Source organism: Danio aesculapii, chromosome 10 (genome assembly GCF_903798145.1).
Source record: "Danio aesculapii chromosome 10, fDanAes4.1, whole genome shotgun sequence".
NCBI classification, from domain to species: Eukaryota; Metazoa; Chordata; class Actinopteri; order Cypriniformes; family Danionidae; genus Danio; species Danio aesculapii.
The window spans coordinates 24,851,198-24,877,964 of NC_079444.1; the positions used below are offsets into that span (position 1 = coordinate 24,851,198).

General features: G+C 38.5%; 1 protein-coding gene across 1 annotated transcript; it reads right to left on the minus strand.

The window, feature by feature from the left end:
* Window positions 1–746: 746 nt before the first annotated feature.
* On the minus strand, window positions 747–24,190 carry si:ch1073-15f19.2 (T-cell surface protein tactile). Its single transcript, XM_056467436.1, has 9 exons — window positions 24,028–24,190; window positions 19,020–19,385; window positions 12,674–12,792; window positions 12,444–12,597; window positions 11,483–11,598; window positions 11,210–11,363; window positions 8,512–8,910; window positions 3,337–3,430; window positions 747–3,107 (listed from the first exon to the last, which is right to left on the minus strand). Exons 1-9 carry the CDS (start codon window positions 24,086–24,088, stop codon window positions 3,011–3,013), a joined length of 1,560 nt encoding a protein of 519 aa, XP_056323411.1. The 5' UTR covers window positions 24,089–24,190; the 3' UTR covers window positions 747–3,010.
* Between the last annotated feature and the right edge of the window lie 2,577 nt (window positions 24,191–26,767).

Consider the following 26,767-nt stretch of genomic DNA (forward strand, 5'->3'; position numbering starts at 1 on the left):
TTATGAACTAATGAAGTTTAAGGCCATGTTAATGGCCTTTGTGGATTAAGCCTCAAAGATGGAGGATATAGTATACAGTATCTGCCGGTCACTGTCTGATGTGGTTTTGTCTGTTGGTTTGTCTCGACTATCTGAGGTGTAAACTGAGGTTTTATGAGGCTTGAGACAGTCAGTTGTTAGCCATCGCTTTGCTAAAAGAGCATTCAGCCACAACAAGAATTCAACATTATGTACACTAAAAAAATATATTCAAAGATGATTCATTGGATTTACTAATTTTTTTAAGTTAAGTGATTGCAAACAATTTATTTAGGCTGAATTTAAACAAACAAATTAAGTTGGACATTACTAAATGTAATTTGTTTGTGTAACTTTAACAATTTTGCAGACATCATTTTTTTCAGTGTAGGCTTATTTCCAAGATGGCTGCCATTTTGTGATATTAAAAGTGTTTTGTGGCATTCAAAGCCACATTGCATTAGCTGGGTGATCTATTGAAGGTAATAGATGATTTAAGCTGTAAAGTTTCCCATATGACCTAGTCATATTTTTGGAATTTACCCTAGTTTTTAAAACCACCTCCACTCTTAGGTTTTTGTCTTGTAAATTCACACATATTAGGGAAAATCTTTGATACCATGTAGGAGTAATCAGTCTGTAAAATGAAACTCTGCCAAAAATGAAAGGTATTTGAATATATATTTAATGTTTGTCATAAAAGAAAACAAATTCAGAATTTCCCCTCATTAAAACAAAGAATAAACATACAAATATTTAGGAATTTTATATAAACACTGTTTAGAAAAAGCTACAAAATTCACATAAAAAAATCTTACATTACCGAAAAATATAACAAAATATAGCATTAAAAAATGTCAGTTCACCCGAATATTGTTGATCTTTGAAACATGATTTTTAACATAACGTAACGTACACCTGATAAGTGTGACCTTTATGCATAAGTGATAAACTTTATGCAACACACACAGTGCATCTGGAAAGTATTCATAGCGCTTCACTTTTTCCACATTTTTTTGTTACAGTCTTATTCCAAAATGGATTAAATTCATTTATTTCCTCAAAATTCTACACACAATACCCCATAATGACAATGTGAAAAATATTACAATGTGAATATTACAGTATTCACAGGCTTTGCGCAATACTTTGTTGATTAACCTTTGGCAGCAATTACAGCCTCAAGTCTTTTTGAATATGATGCCACAAGCTTGGCACACCTGTCTTTGGGAATTTTTGCCCATTCCTCTTTGCAGGATGGGAAGTGACGGTGTACAGCCATTTTCAGATCTCTCCAGAAATGTTCAATAGGATTTAGATCTGGGCTCTGGCTGGGCCAGTCAAGGACATTCACTAAGTTGTTGTAAAGCCACTCCATTGAAATTCTGGCGGTGAGCTTTGGGTCATTTTCCTGTTGGAAGATGAACCGTCTTCCTGGTCAAGAGCACTCTAAAGCAGGTTTTCATTCAGGATGTCTCTGTACATCGCCACCACCATGCTTCACTGTAAGGATGGTATTAGCCTGGTGATAAGCGGTGCCTGGTTTTCTCCAAATGTAACGCCTGACATTCACTCCAAAGAGTTCATTTTTAGTCTAATCAGACCAAAGAATTTAGTTTCTTATGGTCTGATAGTCCTTCAGATGCCTTTTGACAAATTCCAGGCGGGGAGTTGCTTCCGTCTGGCCACTCTACCATACAGGTCTGATTGGTGGATTGCTGCACAGATGGTTGTCCTTCTGTAACATTCTCCTCTCTCCACAGAAGAACGCTGGAGCTCAGACAGAGTGACTATCATGTTATTGATCACCTCGCTGACTAAGGCCCTTCTCCCCTGATTACTCAGCTTAGATGGCCGGCCAGCTCTAGGAAGAGTCCTGGTGATTCCAAACATCTTCCACTCATGGATGATGCAGGTCACTGTGCTCATTGGAACTTTCAGAGCAGCAGAACATTTTCTGTAACCTTCCCCAGCCTTGTGCCTTGAGACAATCCTGTCTCGGAGGTCTACAGACAGTTCCTTTGTCTTCATGCTTGATTTGTGCATTGACATGCACTATCAACCCTGGGACCTTATATAGACAGGTGTATGCCTTTTCAAATCAAGTCCAATCAACTGAAGTTACCACAGGGGAACTCCAATTAAGCTTCTGAAACATCTCAAGAATGATCAGTGGAAACAGAATGTACCTGAGCTCAATTTAGAGCTTCACGGCAAAGACTGTCAGTACTTATGTACATATGATTTTTTGTTTTTTTATTTTTAATAAATTTGCAACAATATAAAAAAAAATATTTTTTCACATTTCCATTATGGGGTATTGTGTGTAGAATTCTGAGGAAATAAATTAATTTAATTTATTTTGAAATAAGGCTGTACCATAAAAAATGTGGAAAAAGTGAAGCGCTATGAATACTTTCTGAATGCACTGTAACTGATATGAGTTGATGGGTCAAACTTTATTTCAAGGTACAATTCTTGCTATTACTAAACAATATAAACAATACTTAAGATGATTTTTAGCTCAATAAAGTATTAGTTTCCTGCTTATTAATAATCAGAAAGGTAGTAGGATTTAGATATTGGGCAGGGTTAGGGATGTAGAATAGTAGCAAACTATAAAAGTACTATAAACAGCCAAAATCTTAACAACTGTTTAATAGTGGGAATTGGTATTTAAATTGAAATGTTACTAGCTTGATGAATACAAGCTGAAATGAAAACAAATTCATCCTATAAAGCAATCGTCTCTTCAGAAGACTTTTAGAAGCATCACAGTTTAGGTTTGTGTGGACTTTCAATGGAGAGACTAACGTCTGTCAGGTTTCATTAAAAATATCTTTTGAAGATTTGTGTTTTGAATGAAAGTCTGACGGGTTTGGAAAAACAAGAGGGTGAGTAATGAATGATAGAGTTGCAGTCTTTACAGAAAAGTCCTTCAGTCAGTATTTTTGTGGCCCACGGACTGTGGGTACTAAAGTGAATGATGCATTCAGACAAGAATATCAGTCATGCGGATATCATGGTTCCTCACTGATGTGTATTTCACTGGTGGTGGGGGAGGTTTGAAGGGGGGTGGCCTATCCATTCTGAAAGAAAAAATGAAGCAAAAACATTGATAAATGGAATGAAAAGTGGACGCTATTATGCTAATGCAGGGGCGTAGCAACTGGGGGGGACAGGGGGATATGTCCCCCTCACTTTAGAGACAGACCATTTAAAAACAGGTGATTATTAATTATATGAAAGTAAACTTTTGGATCTCATACCGCTGTCCCCCCCCACTTTTAAACAGTGCTAATGGACAAATCATCTCACTTTTTCTGGTTCCGGTATCTTCTGTAGAGAAGCACAAGGAGCACGAGTAGCATTAACACAATCGGGACAGCCACAAATGCTTTGCTTTTCAAGCCTGAAAGAGAAACAAGAGATATGCTAGGATCAGTTCTACAATTAGCTCAAGTCTTGGCCTAAATTCATATCCTGTTTGCATCGTGAGCATGTTTGCTTAAAAACACCACACAGACTGCTTCCAAAAATCACATGCTGACTTGAGTATACTTTCTAAAAGCTGTGAAGAAGTTATTTTTCAAAATGTGTTTTGTATGGTATAAATATGATCTGTATGTTAGCATTTACATGTTGTCGTCATCATCATGTGACCAATCAGCATAGCAGGTGCTATTCACAAATTATCTGTTTTGGCTTTGCTATCATTGGATAGTAAAATGTCCATCTAATGCACACCGAAGAATCTAACTTAACATAGCTGGTGATTGGCCAACTCTTTTAAGGGTGTTCACTGTGAATTCTGACATGCATAGTCTAATATACAGTGACATGCATAGTCTAATATACAGTGGTGTGATTTTAGATGCACCCCTAAAGTTATTAGTCACAGATCAAACAGTGTGATGTCACCCATGTGTCATGGCTGTTCAAAACAGTATAAATCAAACTCTGAATGGCATATCAGAGTGAGAACAATCAGGAATACTATAATGAAGGGGAATTCCAAAGTGAAGTTCTTGATACTTCATTATGACAGACTTTGAACAACTGTGATATATGTTTTTGTCACATCCTAATACAGTATATGACTTTATATTCATTCAACTGAAGCTATTTAGAAATTAAGTATTTAATATTATAAAAAAGTATAAAGCAAAATATTTAAAGTAGCACAAGCAAAGTAGATCATGAATATGGAGCGTTCTGTAACAGAACGAACTTGACCCTGAATGTGGTTTTATGTGGTTGATCGTGGCAAGTTTTTTGCTTCAAGTTCACTAAATAGGACGTCACGTTGGTATTGTGGGTTGCACGATCGCCTCACAGCAAGAAGGTCACTGGTTTGAGCCCCGGCGTGTGTTTTCATTTTCTCCCTGTGTTCGCGTGGGTTTTTCTCCGGGTGCTTAGGTTTCCCTACAGTCTAAAGATATGCGCTATAGGTCAATTGTAAATTGTCCGTAGTGTATGTGTGTGAATGAGTGTGTATGGGTGTTTCCCAGTGTAGGGTTTTGGCTGGAAGGGCATCCGCTGCGTAAAACATATGCTGGATAAGTTAGCAGTTCATTCCACTGTGGTGACCCCTGATTAATAAAGGGACTAAGCCGAAAAGAAAATGAATAAATGAAATTGTCCATAGTGTGTGTGTGTGTATGTGTGTGCGTGTGTGTGTGTGTGTGTATGAATGAGTGTGTATGGATGTTTCCCAGTGTTGGGTTGTGGTTGGAAGGACATCTGCTGCGTAAAACATATGCTGGATATATGTTAAAATTATATTAATGTTAAAAGGTTTTAATAAATGTATAAGTTGCAGTTACCTGTAACAATTATTATAACCAACAGTAGTGATGAGGGGAACCACTGAATCATTTGAACCTATTGCAAAATGACTCACTGTATCCAATCTCTCGAAACACCACAGACTGGCGGCCTCTGCTGGTCAAAACGATGCAAATGTAGCAAAATCAACAGCTTTTACAACTGTTTTTTCATAACAGAGCAATCTATTAAACGCAAATCTATTATTTACCATATTTAATCACAATCTAAGCATAATTAATTACCATTAAATATGAAGGATTGGTAAAATGTGTCTTCTTTTTATTCTGTCTAGTGCTTGTTTTGTGTTGTCAGGAAGGGCTGGACTAACTAGTAAATGCAAAAGTAGGCCTATTAAAAATTAAAAATCAAGTAAAACTTTGTTCAAATTCAATTAAAATACATTTAAAATCTGACCTGGCTGGGCGAATAATTGAAAGCAATTTTCAAGCGCAATTTGTCAGTAAAGCTGGTTCTAGTAAATCTCCACCACATGCTTTAGATCAGGTATGTCCAAACTCAGTCCTGGAGAGTTTAGCCCCACCCCTAATCAGGCACACCTGAACCAGCTAATCAAGCTCCTACTAGATACGCCCTGGCATGTGTGTTTAAGCAAGTTGGAGTTAAACTCAGCAGGATACAGACCTGTGTCAAGGACAGAGTTTGGACATCCCAGCTTTTAGATGGTTGAAGATAGTCGTAGTACTGTTGGTTTCATTATTGTAGTGTATTTAATCAGTTAAAATTGACAATGAGATAATCGTTCTGTGATAATGCTTCTCAGTGAACTGTGGCTCAGTGTAGAAAATGCTGCATGTGAAATTACCACATATAACAACAACATGCTTTTACTCCAAATTAAGTTTATTACTATAGTCGAGTAGTTGAAATAAATAATCATTCTGTGAGAAGATTCCATAATCATGTGTTTACTAGCAATGCTGAATCAACGAAAGCAGATAAAACTTCTGCTTATCCACTTGCTAAGTCATGACATATGAAATTCTTGCTGCGTCCCATTTTGCATGCTTATACTACACCCTAAAAGTATGTGCTTTTTAAAATACTTTTTAAAAGTATGTACTTTTTAGTTTATACTTTTGAGTGTGCAACAGAAGAGTATGCAAGCTTTGGGACATACTACTTCCTCTTTAATAGATTGTTGTGTTGCTTAGTTATGCCCCCTGTCAATCATCCACACACCATCCACATTTCTGTCATATTTAATTTCCTTCCTTATTAGAGAAGCAGCAGCAGGTTAATCTCCCATTCATGAGTCTTTCATGGAGAGAAATCCCCCCAGGTCTTTGGATAATTATGCATTCAGACTTTCGTCCAAACATGTCTTTATATAAGTTCAGTAATGTTGTTGCAGATGAAATATAACACAGATAATGCGATTTCAATATTTTCCAGTGGGCTAGATATTGACTAACAGTCATTCAAATCTTTACAGAAGCCTCACTACTTGACAGTTGATCTCGCACGCCCATCATGTTTGTAGTTTATTTACACTTTTCACATGCGTTTGTAGTTCTAATCGAATTAGCGTCCAATGCGCAATGCATTGTGGGCAAAATCAGCAGTTAGAGTATGGACACTTCTACACTTAAATTTTTTTAAACCATCCGGGAACCTTTGGCATACTCTTTTCAACATACTATGGTTTGGGACAAACTAATTCTATTTTCAAATACTATTTAGGATGGATAGTATGCGGATTGGGATGCAGCAACTGTTTCTGGGTTAAGCCGCTACTCATTTGAATTAAAGGGCACCTAGGTTAGCCCTTTTTTCAGATTTAATATAAGTGTTTTGCGTCTCCAGAATGTGTCTGTAAAGTTTCAGCTCAAAACACCCATCAGATTTTTTATTATACCTTTTGCAAGAGTCTATTTGATACATTTTTTCACTAGGGGGCTGTTTTGTTGTACTGCGCCTTAAAGGCTAGTCCTCCCCACCCACTGTTTCTACGTGCCTTTCTGCGTGCCTTAATCTCCTCCCTCGTCAGATAACAGACAGACTTAAAGGAAGCAGATCTCACGTAGCGTTTGTGAGAAATACTACAGTAAGAACTTTACCAATGAGTATTTGTTGTGTAGTTGCATTGATGAGTCACACAAAGTTCACGCGCGCACACACACACACACACACACACACACAGATACACACGTGTACACACACAGCAGCAGACACACACAAACACACACACACACACAGACAGACAGACAGACAGAGCGCCCGTTTAGCTTTGCACTCTTTTTGCACACAAATGTGACAGGATAGAGGTTAATCTCCACTGCTGTATGGATATCTGTTATGTTAATGTACAAAATAAACCTGATTTATTGTCCACAAACCGGGATTGAAGCATCTTCCTTTATAATTGTTCTGACAAGCGGCTGTGCTGATGAAGTAAAGCTAAGCTAAATCGCTGTAATTCATTACACACGTGCTCTGTTTTAAAACATTTTAAACATGTGAAACTTACTCTTGATCACATTTGATGATGATTGATGATATGATTGGTTGATATGATTATACACGTGACTACCGGGACATGTTAATACGCGCAGCTGTTAATCAATTCGGTGGGCGGGGGAACCGCACTCCTACGTAAAGTTGCGGTTGATCTGAAAACCACTCCAATTGGTCCACCGTTTTTATGTAACTAAATTGAAAAAAAAAAAGGACTGGGTGTATTTATTTCACCCTAATATGACGGTCTATACACCATACATGCACATATGTTTGTCCAAACAGCTTGAAAAGTAGACTTTTCACCATAGGTGCCTTTAAGAAAATATTCATTTATGGACGCTTTTTAGTCAGAGTGAATTTTCTATAAAATCATGGTGTCCATCGGAGTGCTGTACAGTTTGATAGAGCACTTGGACCTGGACACATTTAACAAGCGAATAAAAAGACACTAATGGGCATTTCCAAAGTTTTTTCTTTGTGGTTATTTGGAGTTTTTGCAAGTGAGCGCCCCCTGGCTGTCGGATCAGATTTTCTGCTTTTCATGCCATGCATCCCTAACAAGATGTGCAGAACAGCTTTGCTCAATCAGATTTGTCATTTAATTTCGATGAATCCCCCAGCCCCATACAACATATTTAGACACTCCAAGAGTCTAGCAGCATTCTCTTATTTTTAAATGTTTCAAAACCAAGGACGAAAACGTGGTAGCATACCAAAGTTTTGTTTGCTGTAATCGTGAGACATGTTAGCTAGTTAACATATCCACTTTGTTAAGATTTGGTAGTTTTATCAGCTAACAAGGGGTTATCAATCTTATTGTTTAGATTAAAGTTAACCCAATCTAGTTTTTGAATTTAAACTGAATTTAAAACGTTACAGGCAGTCTTTAGGAGAAAAAAAGATTATCGTTTTAACACTAACCTAAGCGCTTTCTGCAACTGGCCTGAAACTATTGTGCAACTGGCTTTAAATCTACTGTGCGAAATGAAATATGTCTAAATGTTTTAAAGCTTCATGATGCAGTGTTTTGAAAGTGCCAATAACTAACCAATGTAACCCAATACCTGAATTGCGTCTACCCTGAAACGAACTTCATTTTGTGCTGGGTATTTAAAATATATATGTGAAACACAGCAAACATTTTAACTCAATTCAGATCTGATTAAAAACTGACATTTCTGTTACCTTTGGCCGCTGTCACAGTGGTGGTGCTGCCTTTCTGTGTCGTAACAGATGGGACTGTTATTCTTCTGTTCTCTCGATCTGGACTTGTGCTTGTATTGTTTGTATGAGTGGTGTCTATAGACAGTACAGCGCTTGTATGTAATGTTGATGCAGTGCCAGCAGGTGGTGCTGGAGAGCTGTCAGTGTGAGCAGCGTGATGGATGGTGTTTCGGGGTTGTATGTTTGTTACAGTAATATTTGATTTTGATGTGCTGGTGAGGATGGGATCAGATTTGGTTGATGTTTCACTCTCAGTAGCACCGCTGCTGCTCCAGGATTTCATCTTCAGGGTGGTAGAGCTTCTCAGATGTTCGGTGGTTTTTAGCGGAAGACAAGTTGTAATTTCTTTAACAGCAATTACTATGGGGGAAAGAAACAAATATATCATGTAAGGTAGTAAATATTACAATTTGTACATTGTTCAAAATGAATTATATAAAAATATAAAATAAATAATATATGTTAACAGAAATATATTCTATATCACTTTCCCAAGGAGGCACACCAACAGTACACATTTTAGATATCTCCCTTGTCTGACCCATTAACTTCAGGTTTTAAAGTCTCTACTAAAGTTTTGATGAGTTGATTCAGGTGTGTTTGTGTAGGAAAAGGTTGAAAATGTGTAGTGTTGTTGTGCCTTCGGGAACATGGTTGGGAAACACTAATGATCTACTTTGAATCAATTAAATAAAACAAGTCATTTCAATTTACATTAGATTAAAACATCAAATTGGATTTAGTTTTATTTAAAAAAATAAGTTTAAACAAGGTTGACATTTATCATTAAGGTAGAGTAACCTAAAACATATTTGGTTATTACTTATTAATCCAATAATTTCTTACAGTGTTACTGTTGTTTGTTCATTGGCTTGAATAGATCCTATTAACTGATAACAACATGACTTTAAAATAAAGTGAGTACATTTTGAAATTAGGATTAAATAAGATATATATAAATGTTTAAAAAAAACATTAAATCATTACTGTATAATAATAATATTAATAATAATAATAATAATAATAAAAATAATAATAATAATAATTCCTTACATTTATATAGTACTTTTCTAGACACTCAACATGCTTTACACATTTTTGGGGGAATCTCCTCAACCACCACCAATGTGCAGCATCCACCTGGATGACACAACAGCAGCCATATTGCGCCAGACCACACACCACACACCAGCTGATTGGTGGAGAGGAGACAGAGTGATGAAGCCAATTATGGTATGGGGATGGTTAGTAGGCCATGATGATCAGAGACCAGATTTGGCCAGGATGCCGGGGTTAAAATCTTACTCTTTTACGAAGGACATCCTGGGATTTTTAATGACCACAGAGAGTCAGGACCTCGGTTTAACATCTCATCAGAAAGACGGTGCTCACTGAGCAGTATAGAGTCCCCGTCACTATACTGGGGCATTACGACCCACACAGACCACAGGTTGGGCGCCCCCTGGTGGTCTCACTAACACCACTTCCAGCACCAACCTAGCTTTCCCATGTGGTGTCCCATCCAGGTACTGACCGGGCGCAGCCCTGCCTCGCTTCAGTGGGTGACCATTTGAGAGTTGCAGAGAGCTAGCTGCCGGGTAATAAAATATTGCAGTACATTTTGGTAATGTTATTATTCAATTAACAGTCCCACTTTATATTAAGTGTCCTTAAGTGTCCTTATACTTCTGATGCAAGAACATAGTAGTTTAGGGCACTACATAAAGCAGGACCTAATATAATATAATATAATATAATATAATATAATATAATATAATATAACAAAATAAAATAAAATAAAATAAAATAAAATGTAATATATAGGCTGCACGGTGGCGCAGTGGGTAGCATGTTTGCCCCACAGAAAGAAGGTTGCTGGTTCGAGCCTAGGCTGGGTCAGTTGGCATTTCTGTATGGAGTTTGCATGTTCTCCCTGTGTTGGCGTGGGTTTCCTTCAGGTGCTCCGGTTTCACCCACAAGTCCAAAGACATGTGGTAGAGGTGAATTGGGTAGGCTAATTCGTCCGTAGTGTATGTGTGTGAATGAGTGTGTATGGATGTTTCCCAGTGATGGGTTGCAGCTGGAAGGGCATCCGCTGCATAAAAACATATGCTGGATAAGTTGGCAGTTCCGCCGTGGCGACCCCAGATTAATAAAGGGACTAAGCCGAAAAGAAAATGAATGAATAATGTAATATAATATAATATAATATAATATAATATAATATAATATAATATAATATTGTAGGACTATCCGTTCAACCAGGATTTTTCTCATTCAGCTCATTCAGTTTATATACATTTAACAGTTTTCCACATGGGCACTGTTGGCTGGTTACAATATAAATGATTTCAGGTTTTAATATCCTTGTGGAGACATTTCATTTTCACAATGTTGGCAAAACTGGACCTACACACACACACACACACACACACACACACAAACAAATACCAAACAAACAATGAGTCCTGGAGGGCCTTAAATGAGGGAAATTGATCAATTAACTCCTTTTCCACAATTAATTTATCCCCAAGAGCTGCAGTGGTTTTTCCACTGTTTGCATTTTATTGTTTATTATTCACTGTTAATAAGCTGGCATCTCAATGAGAGGAATTTTAAATTGTCCTATTATTGCAATAAAAAAACAACAACTACGTACCTTTGCTTTGCTTGGAGAGAACGTGGATATAAACCTCATTGTTTTTCTGGAGCTGCTTGTTCTGAAAGGCAGCTGTCAGTTTGTATGTTCCTGACTGTTCAGACTTCACAGAAGTCAGAGCCAAAGTGTGCGAGAGAGACAGTCTTTCGCCCCCCTAAAAAAAATCATCATACAGATATATTAAACAAACTGAGGCAGGTAATACAAATGCTCTATTTAAGGCAACACTGCTTAATTATTTAATTTCAGTCTCTTAATATTTCACAGTCTTACCATCATCCATTCATACAGCAAGATCTGAGATGCGTTTGCCATACATGAAATCACCACATCTTCACCAACACTGATGTTTAAAGAGCTGCTCATGTTACACTCAATACCATCAAGATCTGTTTGGAAAAATAGGAATGATTAAAAGGTACAGTTAAAATAAGAATTATTAACGCCCATGAATTATTATTTAATGTTTAAAAATTTTTTTGTGTATGATGTTTCTTTTGTTGTTCAAAATAAATCAAATCATATTAATTTCTGTTTAACGGAAAGAAGATTTATTCACATTTCTAAACATAATTCATTTCTAATCGCTGATTTCTTTTATTTTTGCTATAATGACAGTACATAATATTTTACTAGATATCTTTCAATTTAAAGGCTTAATTAGGTTAATTAAGCAAGTCATTGTATAACAATATTTTGTTCTGTAGACCAGTGTTTCCCAACCCTGTTCCTGGAGGCACACCAACAGAACATATTTTGGATGTCTCCCCTATCTCACCCATTCACTTCAGGTTTTGGAGTCTCTTCTAATGTCCTGGTAAGTTGATTCAGGTGTGTTGGATTAGGGAGAGCTTGAAAATGTGTACTGTTGGTGTGCCTTCAGGAACAGGGTTGGGAAACAATGCTGTAAACAATCGAAAAAAAATATTTTGTTTAAGAGCTCATAATAATAATACTATAATGATATTATGATAATAATAATATTGACCTTAAATGGTTAAAAAATGTAATCAAAGCTGCTTTTATTCTAGCCGAAATAAAACAAATAAGACTTTCTCAAGAATAAAAACTATTGTAGGAAATACTGTGAAAAATTTCTTGCTCTGTTAAATATAGTTTGGTAAATTTTTGAAAAAGAAAAATTCACAATAGGGCTAAAAATGTTGACTTTAGCTGTATATTCAGGAACTCACTTTTAAGATTAAATAGATTCATTATTAAAATAAACACTCACAATTCACAGTCAGTTCCATAGTGGCATTGAGACCTTGGCGATTTCGTTCCTGTGAGTCCCATTCAGGTAAACAGATGTACAGATCACTGTTTTTTCTGTTGACGTTTAGTAAAATAAACTCTCCATTCAAGCTGGTCTTTGAGAAAAGCTCATCCTGATGAGGAGATGGGGATCAGTGCAGAGCTTTATCAAAAGTGGAACAGAGAAATATCTCTTTTCATTTGACTCACCTTTGACCGTTTCAGTTTATACTGAAGTGGTGGAGGACTTGCTGAACATGTTATTTTCACTTTGTCCCCTTCTTTATAGAAGCTGTATGAATCCAGCATCTTCACTGATGCTGGAGGCTCTGAAATAAAGGAAAGAAGACACTTATTCACTTTACTTTTGGGCCTAAATATAGTGTATGAGTTTACAGGATGCTTGTTTTTGCCACAGATAAAAATGAAAGATGAAACATTTTTTCTAATACAACAACAGAGTAAAGAGATTATAAAAATATCAATCTGTAAACGTGTTACATATTTTAAATGAGGGAAATAAATATGCATTATGGGTGTGATCTTAAAACTTAAACTGCACAACCCAAAAGAAATAATACTAATCAAAAAGATAAGAGTTGGCTTTCTATGTGAAGTTTATTTATAAACTAATTTCGAGAGGATCACGTCCTTATGATTGCTTGTAGCTGGCCCTGCACTATTCAATTTATGATTTACCAATCAGACAATTCCTAAGCCACTATAAATACCCTAAGTTCCATATGACAACCATCTTTGTTTTAAAGACAGCTCTGCATCAGCTGCTACTGCTACAGCAGCAGCAGCAGCAACAACAACAACAACAACAACAACAACAACAACAACAACAACAACAACAACAACAACAACAACAACAACAACAACAACAACAACAACAACACACAACAACAACAACAACAACAACAACAACATAATCTTTAACTATACTCCAACAACAATTTCAACAACAACTTCAACAACAACATCAAAACCTTCCACTTCAAAGTGCAACGCATCCGCTGTGTCTTCAACCCAATTCTCCAGCAAGATAAAGTCAAAACTCGATCCCCGTCCACGAACGCCTAAACTCTCAAGACGCCAGCAATCCAAGCCATTGCAATGAAGCCAAACTCTCCCTGTTGTCCTAGCGGTGCACCCGCGGTACAGTACATAGCACACTTCAAATGGAAGCCTTGAAAAAAAAAAACACTTTCCAACAAAGACTAAACATTTTATAAATCTTTGAAAGACGAGACTAGCGCGAATAGAACCTCTCAAGCCTCCCACCTGTCCAAACATCCATATCATTCTAATAGCATGAAGTAATTCGACTGCAAAGGTCCAGGCAATTCAATCCACAAAACATTAGTTTACAGCAAATTTATACGTTGATAAACATTCATAGAATGAATTGTTATCATCCAAACTACTCGCTGGAGTGCGTTCAGTGGCGTCTGCAGTCATAACACTAGTGATTCTGGTCAACAAAATGGCTGCCGGCATTTTGGACTTTTGATTGCCACTCTTTTGAGCCAATAGCTGAAAAGAAAAGCGTCACCATCCAGTAAGCACTAAAAAACTTGAGATGGTCCCGCCCTCTCTATGAACAGGTTAAGAATGGACTCTGACTTTGTGAATGAACTGGGCCAGATATGCTTGCGATTTAATCACATTAAGATTCCAAACTTAATGTTATTTATTCATGGATTAAAGTAAAGCCCATAACTAACATTCACACTAAGTGGTGGCATCATTTTAAGTTCAGGGTTTGATATTGGCAGTTGATGTATTTAATAATAATAAATAAATAAATAAATAAAATATATATTAATTAATAATAAAAAAAACATCTGCAACATCTGATAGCCATTTAACTTCTGAAAAGATTATTGCCCAGCTATTGAAAAACATACACATCAAGCACAGAAGTCCAATCGTTATGCGCCAGTGACTCATATGTTCATACACAAAGTGTCATATGTGAGTCCATAATGGCAAGTCAGTTGGACGTGAAAACGGCAAAGAAACAAACTTCCGGCTTGACTGCTATGAATAGGAGGACATTTATGACAAATGCATCTTCAATAAGTACTTCCTGGACCACCAGACAAGCCACACCCCATATCCTCAGCTCTCCATCCATCTGCCATCCTGTGGGGGGACGAATGCCCACCTCTACCATCCTTGCACATTGCGACAACGAAGCTATCGGACGATGCATTAACAAAAGGCACTTCAATTCACAGTTGCCCATGGCCTTATTAAGACGCCTCGCATGGATAGCAGCTAAAACTATTTATTAAGTCTGCTGAACATGTACCATGTTGTAAAAAATTTCTGATTCTCTCTTGTTTCTCAATTCAAACACCATCTGCGGGAGCACACATTGATTCCATACTGACCCACTGCACCTCTGCAGCAGCAGAGACGCTCTGCTGAGCTACACTCACCCATAGCACCACTGCAACTGCAGTGACACTCTAGCTGAACCCTTAATCACTTTCATCTCTACATATTACTACAGACAGTATTTAACATTCCTGCGGGAGCACTCATAACGCTCCAATACTGAATACCACTGCACCTCTGCAATAGCAGAGACGCTCCGCCGAGCCTTATTCTCCCTCTGCACCACTGCCACAACAGTGACGCTTTGCCTGAGCTCACACACATCTCCATTTAGCCATTCACTACTGACACACTCACCAGCATTTCCACAGCAGTTAAAACACCTCCGCGGAAGCGTACTTGCCTTCCAATATTGACTTCCACGGCACCTCTGCAACAGCTCCGCTGAGCGTCTTTTCCCCTCTGCACCACTGCTGCAGCAGTGACGCTCTGCCTGAGCACACATACACTTCCATTTAATATGCCGTCCATTTAATATGCGGAAGCGTATTTACGTGTTTTTATTGACTTCCATTGCACCTCTGCACCTGTAGAGATGCTCCGCTTAGCTTATATTCCCCTCTGCACCTTTGCACCACTGATTTCCATTGCACCTCTGCAACTGTAGAGATGCTCCTCTTGGCTTAAATTCTATTCTGCACCACTGACTTCCATTGCACCTCTGCAACTGTAGAGATGCTGCGCTTAGCTTAAATTCTCCTCTGCACCTTTGCACCACTGACTTCCATTGCACCTCTGCAACTGTAGAGATGCTCCGCCTAGCTTAAATTCTCCTCTGCACCACTGACTCTATCGCACCTCTGCTGCAGCAGAGACGCTCCGCTGAGCTTATCCTGACATTCCATTACTTTCATTTTAAGAGCGCTCATACATCCTGCATTAAATTTATTACATCTGTCTTGCTCTCCCGTCGGGTCACAGCAGTTAAATACTGCTACGGGAGCACACATAGCATTTGCAACATCGGCAGCCACCTCAGTTATAGCAATCACTCTAACCTAAATCTTTCACACTTTGCACCATTTCCATCTTTGCTCCTGCAAACCCTCTCATGGTACCATCTTTATTACACTTTCCATTCAGCAGCCGGTTATGGCTTTGATCTCTATTGCTTTTTGGGGGGTTCTTTCATACGCAGCTTCTGTCCCGAGCTTATTAAGGCATCTTGGGGAGTTCTCGAGATCTACCTGAGCTCAAACTCCCCTTTCGCCTTACAAACGGGAGGGAACCCCTGGCTCGAGGATCTTATGAGCTCAGGGCTCTCTCCCGGGACAGCATGCCAAACAAGCTTTATAATCAATCATCAGCTAATTGTGAACTCTTAAACTGAAGTTTATTTATAAACTAATTTCGAGAGGATCACATGCTTATGATTGCTTGCAGCTGGCCCCGCATTATTCAATTTATGATTCACCAATCAGACAATTCCTAAGCCACTATAAATACCCAAAGTTCCATATGACGGTCATTTTTGTTTTGAAGAATCCCACCTTCCACCCCTACTCCTCCTCCTTTCCTAGATGGGTGGCATGGTGGCCCAGTGGTTAGCGTTGTTGCCTCACAGCAAGAGCGGCACTGGTTCTAGGCCTTACCAAGCCAGCCGACGTGTCTTTGTGGAGTTTGCACGTTCTCCCCGTGCTCACCTGGGTTTCCCCCGGGTTCCCCGGTTTCCTCCCACCGTCCAAAAACATGCAACTTAAGTTTATTGACTAATCCAAATTGGCACCATAGACATGTTCCTAGTAAATAGTTATCTCTTAAGAGCAATCACTATTAGATCTCAAGATCTACCTAACCTCAAACTCCCCTCTCGCCTTACAAACGGCTAGAGGATCTTAGGAGTTCAGGGCTCTCTCCTGGGACAGCATGCCAAACAAGCTATATAATCAATCATCAGCTAAGTGTGAACTCTTGAAGAAACAAAATTTAGGTTTTTATTTATTAATTACATTTTTGGATTTATGAGGAAGATTTTGATGGATGTCTGTTACTGATGTGACAGATGTGAAATTGGTACTTGTGTGACTTTGGTAAATCAAATAAAATTGTTGGAAAACCTTGACAGACATTTTAAAGTGTGTTTGCAGTACAGTGCTGTAAAAAACATACACAAACAACTTGAAAAAGAACTCTCTATTTTGGTGAAAACTATTCATGACAAGGTTGACATTTACATAGTATTGCTGAATTGCAACTTTTTTTAGGCATTTCTGAATATACACCTCACAATTCTTTATCTGCATTAACATCCTTACATTTCAGAATATCATGAAATTTGGGACATTTTGGATGAATAAATTAAAAGTAGTGCTGTACACTTGATTTAAATGTGATGTGGACTAGTGTCTGTGAATATTAAACTGCAGAAAGACTATTTTAGCCTAAAATGATATGTAAATATGCTGTCATGTGTGACACTTGTGTTGTCAGCATCTGTCATCTCATTACATGAGGATTGAGGACATGACCATGAACTTCAATACGAGAGCTGCTCTACTGTCAGCTCAATGTGAGAGACACAGTTTAGAACTTTAGAGTTTTAGAATTGTGAGGCACAACTCAAAGTTGGCAGAAAAAAATTCAGGACTAAGCTACAGTTGAAGTCAGAGTTATTAGTAAACAAAATAGTTTTAATACCTAATTTCTAATAACAGATTTTTTTTTACCGCTGCCATGATGACAGTACATAAAAGTTTACTAGATGTTTTTTCAAGATGCTAGTATTCAGCTTAAAGTGTAATTCAAAAGCTTAACTAGGTTAATTAAGTCATGGTATAACAATAACTTGATCTGTAGATGAATAGAATTTTTTAAAATTATATATATATATATATATATATATATATATATATATATATATATATATATATATATATATATATATATATATATATATATATATATATATATACAACAAAAGCGTCTGCTAAAAAAAAAATGCCTAAATGTAAATATATAATCATATAAACACTGGCCACTTTATTAGGTACACCTATACAACTGCTCGTTAACACAAATTTCTAATCAGCCAATCAAATGGCAGCCACTCAATGCATTTAGGCATGTAGACATGTTCAAGACGATCTGCTGCAGTTCACACCCAGCATCAGAATGATGAAGAAAGGTGATTTAAGTGACTTTAAAAGTGGCATGGTTGTTAGTGCCAGAAGGGCTAGTCTGAGTATTTCAGAAACTGCTGATCTACTGGGATTTTCACACATAACCATCTCTAGGGTTTACAGAGAATCGTCTAAAATGAGAAAATATCCAGTGAGTGGCAAATCTGTGGCCGCGATTGCCTTGTTGATGTCAGAGGTCAGAGGAGAATGGCCAGACTGGTTCAAGCTGATAGAAAGGCAACAGTAACTCAAATAACCACTCGTTACAACCTAGGTCTGCAGAAGAGCATCTCTAAACGCACAATGAACCAAACCTTGAGGCGGATGGGCTACAGGAAGCAGAAGATTACACCGGGTGCCACTTCTGTCAGCTAAAAACAGGAAACTGAGGCTACAATTGGCACAAGCTCACCAAAATTGGACAATAGAAGATTGGATAAAACATTGCCTGGTCTGATGTGTCTCGATTTCTGCTGCAACATTCGGATGGTACGGTAAGAATTTGGCATCAACAACATGAAAACATGGATCTATCCTGCCTTGAATCAACGGTTCAGGCTGGAGGAGGTGGTGTAATGGTGTGGGGGATATTTTCCTGGCACACTTTGGGCCCATTAGTACCAACTGAGCATCAAGTCAATGCCACAGCCTAGCTGAGTATTGTTGCTGACCATGTTTCTAGAACGTGACAACGAGTTCACTGTACTCAAATGGCCTCCACAGTCTCCAGATCTCAATCCAATAGAGAACCTTTGGGATGCAGTAGAATGGGAGATTCGCATCATGGATGTGCAGCTGACAAATCTTCAGCAACTGCGTGATGCTATCAAGTCAATATGGGGCAAAATCTCTCAGGAATATTTCCAGTATCTTGTTGAATCTATGCCATGAAGGATTAAGACATTTCTGAAGCCAAAATACTACTAGTAAGGTGTACTCAATAAAGTGGTTGGTGAGTGTATATACTTTTATATATAAAGATTTAATAGTGGTAGAAACAAGTTCCTATAGTAAACCGTGAGCAGTACCTGAGACTTGAAGCTTTGAACGTTTTTTAATTGAGCCATTAGGAAAGGAAGTAATTTCACAAACATAGTTTCCACTGTCTTCCACTGTAACTTTATACAGGGTCAGGATGGAGCCCAGCAGTTTCCCTGTATTTGGACTGGTCACCACTTTCAAAAGAGAATCATTTTTAAAGTATTTTGCTTCCAGTTGTGGATGAAACACAACAATCTTCTGCTCGATCTTCTCATTTGCAATTGGCAGTTTACTCCATTCCAGCTGAATGATTGTGATAGCATGCTCCTCTCCCACAATGCATTGCAGGCTGACATTCTGTCCTTCCACAGCTGTTGCAGACACATTATGGTGTACAAGCACTCCATACGTTCCTGATAAACCAGTTTAAAGAGACATAATCAATATATTTCATCAAACCACAGATTACATGTTATATTGATTTCTAACATGATATATTAACAAGTTTTTACATTTTAGATGCTGGAAAAACAATTTCAGGCCAAGAAAGATTGACAGGTTGAATTTATTGATTGAGGAATCATGTGCTGCAACTTATATGTACAAAGAAATCATTATATTTTTCCTTTAACTTTAAATGTGTGCATGTCATTTACATTTTGAACTGTACAGTGACGACCAAAATTATACCATTCAAAGACACTTGATTTTATTTTCCAGAAAACCTTTGTCTCAACTTAATTTTTTTATTAAACAACCAACAGCCTTTCCCCGGAATACATTAGTATCTCACAGGACATCACAAGAATACTAGACTCAAACATAAATGTCTTTCACAGCTGAACTCTAGTCTCTAACAGAACATCACTAGTCTCTCACAGGTGAACACTAGTCTCTAACAGACATCACTAGTCTCTCACTGGTGAACACTAGTCTCTCATAGGTGAACACTAGTCTCTCAAAGACATCACTAGTCTCTCACAGGTGAACACTAGTCTCTCACAGGTGAACACTAGTCTCTCACAGGTGAACACTAGTCTCTCATAGGTGAACACTAGTCTCTCGCAGACACCACTAGCCTCTCACTGGTGAACACTAGTCTCGCAAAGGTGAACACTAGTCTCTCACAGACATCACTAGTCTCTCATAGGTGAACACTAGTCTCTAACAGACATCACTAGTCTCTCACAGGTGAACACTAGTCTCTCACAGGTGAACACTAGTCTCTCACAGACATCACTAGTCTCTCACAGGTGAACACTAGTCTCTCACAGGTGAACACTAGTCTCTCACAGACATCACTAGTCTCTCACAGGTGAACACTAGTCTCTCACAGGTGAACACTAGTCTCTCACAGACATCACTAGTCTCTCACAGGTGAACACTAGTCTCTCACAGGTGAACACTAGTCTCTCACAGACATCACTAGTCTCTCACAGGTGAACACTAGTCTCTCACAGGTAACCACTAGTCTCTCACAGACATCACTAGTCTCTCACAGACACCACTAGTCTCTCACAGGTGAACACTAGTCTCGCAAAGGTGAACACTAGTCTCTCACAGACATCACTAGTCTCTCACAAGTGAACACTAGTCTCTCACAGGTGAACACTAGTCTCTCACAGACATCACTAGTCTCTCACAGGTGAACACTAGTCTCTCACTGGTGAACACTCTAACAAGTGAACACTAGTCTCTCACAGACATCAATAGTCTCTCACAGGTGAACACTAGTCTCTCACAGGTGAACACTAGTCTCTCACAGACATCACTAGTCTCTCACAGGTGAACACTAGTCTCTCACAGACATCACTAGTCTCTCACAGGTGAACACTAGTCTCTCACAGGTGAACACTAGTCTCTCACAGACACCACTAGTCTCTCACAGGTGAACACTACTCTCTCACTGGTGAACACTAGTCTCTCACTGGTGAACACTAGTCTCTCACAGGTGAACACTAGTCTCTCACAGACACCACTAGTCTCTCACAGGTGAACACTAGTCTCTCACTGGTGAACACTAGTCTCTTACAGACATTACTAGTCTCTCACAGGTGAACACTAGTCTCTCACAGACACCACTAGTCTCTCACTAGTGAACACTAGTCTCTCACTGGTGAACACTCTAACAAGTGAACACTAGTCTCTCACAGGTAAACACTAGTCTCTCACAGGTGAACACTAGTCTCTAACAGGTAAACACTAGTCTCTCACAGGTGAACACTAGTCTCTCACAGGTGAACACTAGTCTCTCACTGGTGAACACTAGTCTCTCACTGGTGAACACTAGTCTCTCACAGGTGAACACTAGTCTCTAACAGGTAAACACTAGTCTCTCACAGGTGAACACTAGTCTCTCACTGGTGAACACTAGTCTCTCACAGGTGAACACTAGCAGGTGAACACTAGTCTCTCACAGGTGAACACTAGTCTCTCACAGGTGAACACTAGTCTCTCACAGGTGAACACTAGTCTCTCACTGGTGAACACTAGTCTCTCACAGACATCACTAGTCTCTCACTGGTGAACACTAGCAGGTGAACACTAGTCTCTCACAGGTGAACACTAGTCTCTCACAGACATCACTAGTCTCTCACTGGTGAACACTAGTCTCGCAAAGGTGAACACTAGTCTCTCACAGACATCACTAGTCTCTCACTGGTGAACACTAGCAGATAAACACTAGTCTCCCACAGGTGAACACTAGTCTCTCACAGGTGAACACTAGTCTCTCACTGGTGAACACTAGTCTCTCACAGACATAACTAGTCTCTCACTGGTGAACACTAGCAGGTGAACACTAGTCTCTCACAGACATCACTAGTCTCTCACTGGTGAACACTAGTCTCTCACTGGTGAACACTAGCCTCTCACTTGTGAACACTACTCTCTCACAGGTGAACACTAGTCTCTAACAGACATCACTAGTCTCTCACAGGTGAACACTAGTCTCTCACAGACATCACTAGTCTCACAGGTGAAAACTAGTCTCTCACAGGTGAACACTAGTCTCTTACAGAGATCACTATTCTCTCACTGGTGAACACTAGTCTGTCACAGACATCACTAGACTCTCACAGGTGAACACTAGTCTCTCACAGGTGAACACTAGTCTCTCATAGGTGAACACTAGTCTCTCACTGGTGAACACCAGTCTCTCATAGGTGAACACTAGTCTCTCATAGGTGAACACTAGTCTCTCAAAGGTGAACACTAGTCTCTTACAGACATCAGTAGTCTCTCACAGACATCACTAGTCTCTCACTGGTGAACACTAGTCTCTTACAGACATCACTAGTCTCACAGGTGAACACTAGTCTCTTACAGAGATCACTATTCTCTCACTGGTGAACACTAGTCTGTCACAGACATCACTAGTCTCTCACTGGTGAACACTAGTCTCTCATAGGTGAACACTAGTCTCTCACAGGTAAACACTAGTCTCTCACAGACATCACTAGTCTCTCACAGGTGAACACTAGTCTCTCACTAGTCTCTCACAGGTGAACACTAGACAATCACAGGTGAACACTAGTATCTCCTAGGTGAACACTAGTCTCTCACAGACATCACTAGTCTCTCACAGGTGAACACTAGTCTCTCACTAGTCTCTCCTAGGTGAACACTAGTCTCTCTCAGGTGAACACTAGTCTCTCTCAGGTGAACACTAGTCTCTCTCAGGTGAACACTAGTCTCTAACAGACATCACTAGTTTCTCACTGGTGAACACTACTCTCTCACAGACATCACTAGTCTCTAACAGAGATCACTAGTCTCTCACTCGTGGACACTAGTCTCTCATAGGTGAACACTAGTCTCTCACTAGTCTCTAACAGAGATCACTAGTCTCTCACTTGTGAACACTAGTCTCTCACAGACATCACTAGTCTCTCACAGGTGAACACTAGTCTCTCACTAGTCTCTAACAGAGATCACTAGTCTCTCACTCGTGGACACTAGTCTCTCACAGACATCAGTTGTCTCTAACAGGTGAACACTAGTTTCTCAAAGATGAACACTATAGTCTCTAACAGGTGAACACTAGTCTCTTACAGGAATTAGTAGTATCTCACAGGTGAACCCAAATCTCTAACAGGACATCACTAGTCTCATCAGTCACTAGCGGGTAACCAAGGATTTTCCAAAGGTTTTCAATCAGGTACAGATCATGACACTGGGTTGCCATTTGATTATTTCAATGTTTTAGCTTTGAACTGCTTTAGCAATTTGCTGTGTGACAGAAGGCTTAATGTCCTGTATGAATATTGCTCTCTGATTAGACGATAAATGCAGGGAAGCAAAAACATCTCTAAAAACATCCTCCAACTAATAAACGCCCTCTTCCACCTTCACTGCAGGGCTTTCAGTCTAATTTCTCTTAAATGTTTGGACACTGTATGCTGAGATACAGATCTTTACCCTTTTCAGTGCTGAGCTGGTTAAAAAAAATAAATACATGAATCAGTGTTAAACTGATTGGACATTGAGATTCTCGGCATTATGTCCAGTCATGCATTGTTTTTTGTGGACCACCAGCTTTTTGGGATATCAGAACGAGTAAGTGGCATTGTAAAGAGGTTGTAAAGTTTTTTATACTGTGCTTTAGATATACTACTGATTTTAAATCAGCCGAAGCAACACAATTATTGAGTTTTATGGGGGACAACTTCATGTTGTTTCATGTTCAATCTACTTAAATGTGTAAAAACTAATGAGTTATCTTAAATCCTTCATGTTGTCCCAACACAAATTGATTGTGTGGAACCCAGCTTATTTTAAAGTGAAACTCAAAGGTTGGTTACCACTTGACTGTGATAATAGTAAATAGTGTGTACATTTTCATTTTTAGGTGAACTATCGCTTTAACACAATTTGAAAGTACACTTATCATAGAAGAGTAGCTGTCAGGTCACTTTATGTATGAGTTAATGCATTTTTGAGTAAATTAATACAATAAAAAGAACAAAAAACATGAGTAACACATTGCTGATCTACTATTCTTGTGACAGATACGTCTACTAAACGTTGTAGATAAAAAACTAAAGCCTTTCTTACCTCGTATCAGCCATAAAAATAGTAGAAGTTTAGAAGTTGTCGCTATAATCAATAAATCCATATCTGTGAAAAGTGAACAGTCTTAACAGAAAGAGTCTGACGACAGCAGTAGCAGCAAAGCTACAGGAAATGAGCTTCACCACAAGACAGACAGGAACAGACAGGTTGATTTTCATAGCTAAACTTGTTAGTTTAGTCTGTCTGAATGACTAAGCTCGCTTAAGATGTGCAGAGCAGTCTTTCTCAGTGGACTTGCTTTTATGTATATATTCCCAGATTGGATAAGGAGTGAAGACTTTGGTCCAAGTACTTCTTATGATCTTAATGCAGTGTTTCAAACCTGATCATAACCTATATTTTTGTTAGCGCATCAGCAAGTTATCCTCGATTTCCTGTCACAACGCGTATATGTGTCAAGCTGCAGCCACATTTACTCACATGCAGCAGATATGCAGTCAAGATCCAGATCAAATCAAATTTTAAAGCCCCCGCTGGCACTAGGTGTTATTGTTTGTGGATATTATATCACACAGTCAGGCTGGTTGGAAACAGTCCCGCTGGCTCATGAACATTTGGCTTCTTTCTTTGCAATTATGAGAATTTATGGTTAATTCACGTCTTTAAATGATACGAGACAGGAAACTGCAGTGGGGAGATTGTGAACGCTAAATTTAACTAACACAAAACATTTTGGCCTACTTAAGGTACAGGAAGAGAGTCATAGAATATTAGTTTTGATGGATACACAACATAGATTTTTATTTTAAAATAAATACATGGAATATTAGCATTAAACCTAAATTTGATTGCTGAATAAGGATGTTATGTAATCAGAAAACAAAAATCACTAATACTAATAATTGAAATGTGAATATTAGAAAAATAATTTAATAAGAAAATTTGTCTAAAAAAATGCTGGGTTGTTGTAAACCAACATTGGGTATTGGGTATTGAGTATTAAATTAAAATCTGAAATTGATTTGTCCATTTGACACAAAGTTGGGTCATGACAACCCAGCATTTTTTAGAAAGTAATGATATTTCATAATCAGATAAGGATACAAAACACTTTTCTTAATATAAAAAAGGTGAAATAATAAACCCATTATTATTACTATTGTTACTAGTGTTACATAAAATCAATTCATGTATTACTAGTAAAGACAATCAATACATCACAGAACACAAAAGTAGAGATGCACTGATATTAAAATTGTGACTGATAAGTGATATGATTGAAATTTTGTCTAAATAACTGAAAAATACAACATTAACACCTAAAAGTCACATTGTGGTAGTAATGATGCATCTGGATACAAACAAAACAAAAAATGCTGCAATATTAAAATTCTAGCTGAAAATTACTGTCATGTAAAGGCAGATATTTACATTCTATACTCATTCATTCACTCATTTTCTTTTCGGCTTAGTCCCTTTATTAATCTGGGGTTGCCACAGCGGAATGAACCGGCAACTTATCCAGCATATGTTTTACGCATCGGATGCCCTTTCAGCTGCAACCCATCACGGGGAAACATCCATACACACTCAATTCCCAAAAGCCTTCCCAATTCACCTATAGCCTATGTAACCTATGTCTTTGGACTGTTGAGGGAACCGGAGCACCCGGGGGAAACCCACGCGAACACGGGGAGAACATGCACACAGAAATGCCAACTGACTTAGCCGAGGCTCGAACCAGCATCCTTCTTGCTGTGAGGCGATTGTGCTACCCACTGCGCCACTGTGACACCCCTGAATTCTATACTATTCTGTCTAAATAATTGAAAAATATTTTTTTTACAAGGACAATGCTCATTAATCATCAGTAAAATTGTAAATAAGCCAGAGTTGGTCACAATCTGCTGCCCTCTGCCAGATAAAAAAAGGCAAGCTAAAACAAAAAAACACATTATTACACATACAATATTCATTCATTCATTTTCTTTTTGGCTTAGTCCCTTTATTAATTCGGAGTCGTCACAGCGGAATGAACCCCCAACTTATCCAGCATATGTTTTACACAGCAGATGCCCTTCCAGCCGCATCCCATCTCTGGGAAACATCCATACACACTCATACACTATGGACAATTTAGCCTACCAAATTCACCTGTACTACATTTCTAGGACTGTGGGGGGAAACTGGAGCACCCGGAGGAAACCCACGCGAACGCAGGAAGAACATGCAAACTCCACACAGAAACGCCAACTGACCCAGCCAAGGCTCGAACCAGCGACCTTCTTGCTGTGAGGTGACAGCACTTCCTACTGCACCACTGCGTCGCCCCACATACAATATCAAAACATATGAAAAGAGTTTAATAAAAAGAAAATACACATGATTACAAACTTGATTAGCTTTTAGCCATTTCTTGTATTTAACTTGTATAACTTGTATTTAAATGTTGAATAATTTGTAATAGCCCTTAATTCAACAGGAAGTGTATTACATAAATGACTGGCTCTAACTGGAAAGAGAGATCGTGCAACGGTTGTACGTCTAAACTGCAAAGCACAGTCCCCTTTAGTAATAGATCTTGTTGCTCTGCCATTATTATTCTTCTGTGTCACAAACTCAAATAATGGAGGTGGAGCATATCCATTTAAATTTTTTTAAATCATTTTTTTCATATTACCAAAGCTCAATAAATAATGTTTTTGTATTATATTACAATGATGATAAAGTCTTCTGATCTGTATCATCATTGTAATATAATACTGTATCAGTATCTAAAGTG

Excerpts from the sequence above, each read along its gene's own strand:
- si:ch1073-15f19.2 (XM_056467436.1), bottom strand. The coding sequence starts at position 24,088 with ATGGATTTATTGATTATAGCGACAACTTCTAAACTTCTACTATTTTTA. Across the intron at positions 3,431-8,511 it reads CACTGTGACAGCGGCCAAAG|GCTTGAAAAGCAAAGCATTT; the intron begins GTAACAGAAATG and ends TTTCTCTTTCAG. Across the intron at positions 3,108-3,336 it reads AGATACCGGAACCAGAAAAA|AATGGATAGGCCACCCCCCT; the intron begins GTGAGATGATTT and ends TTTTTCTTTCAG.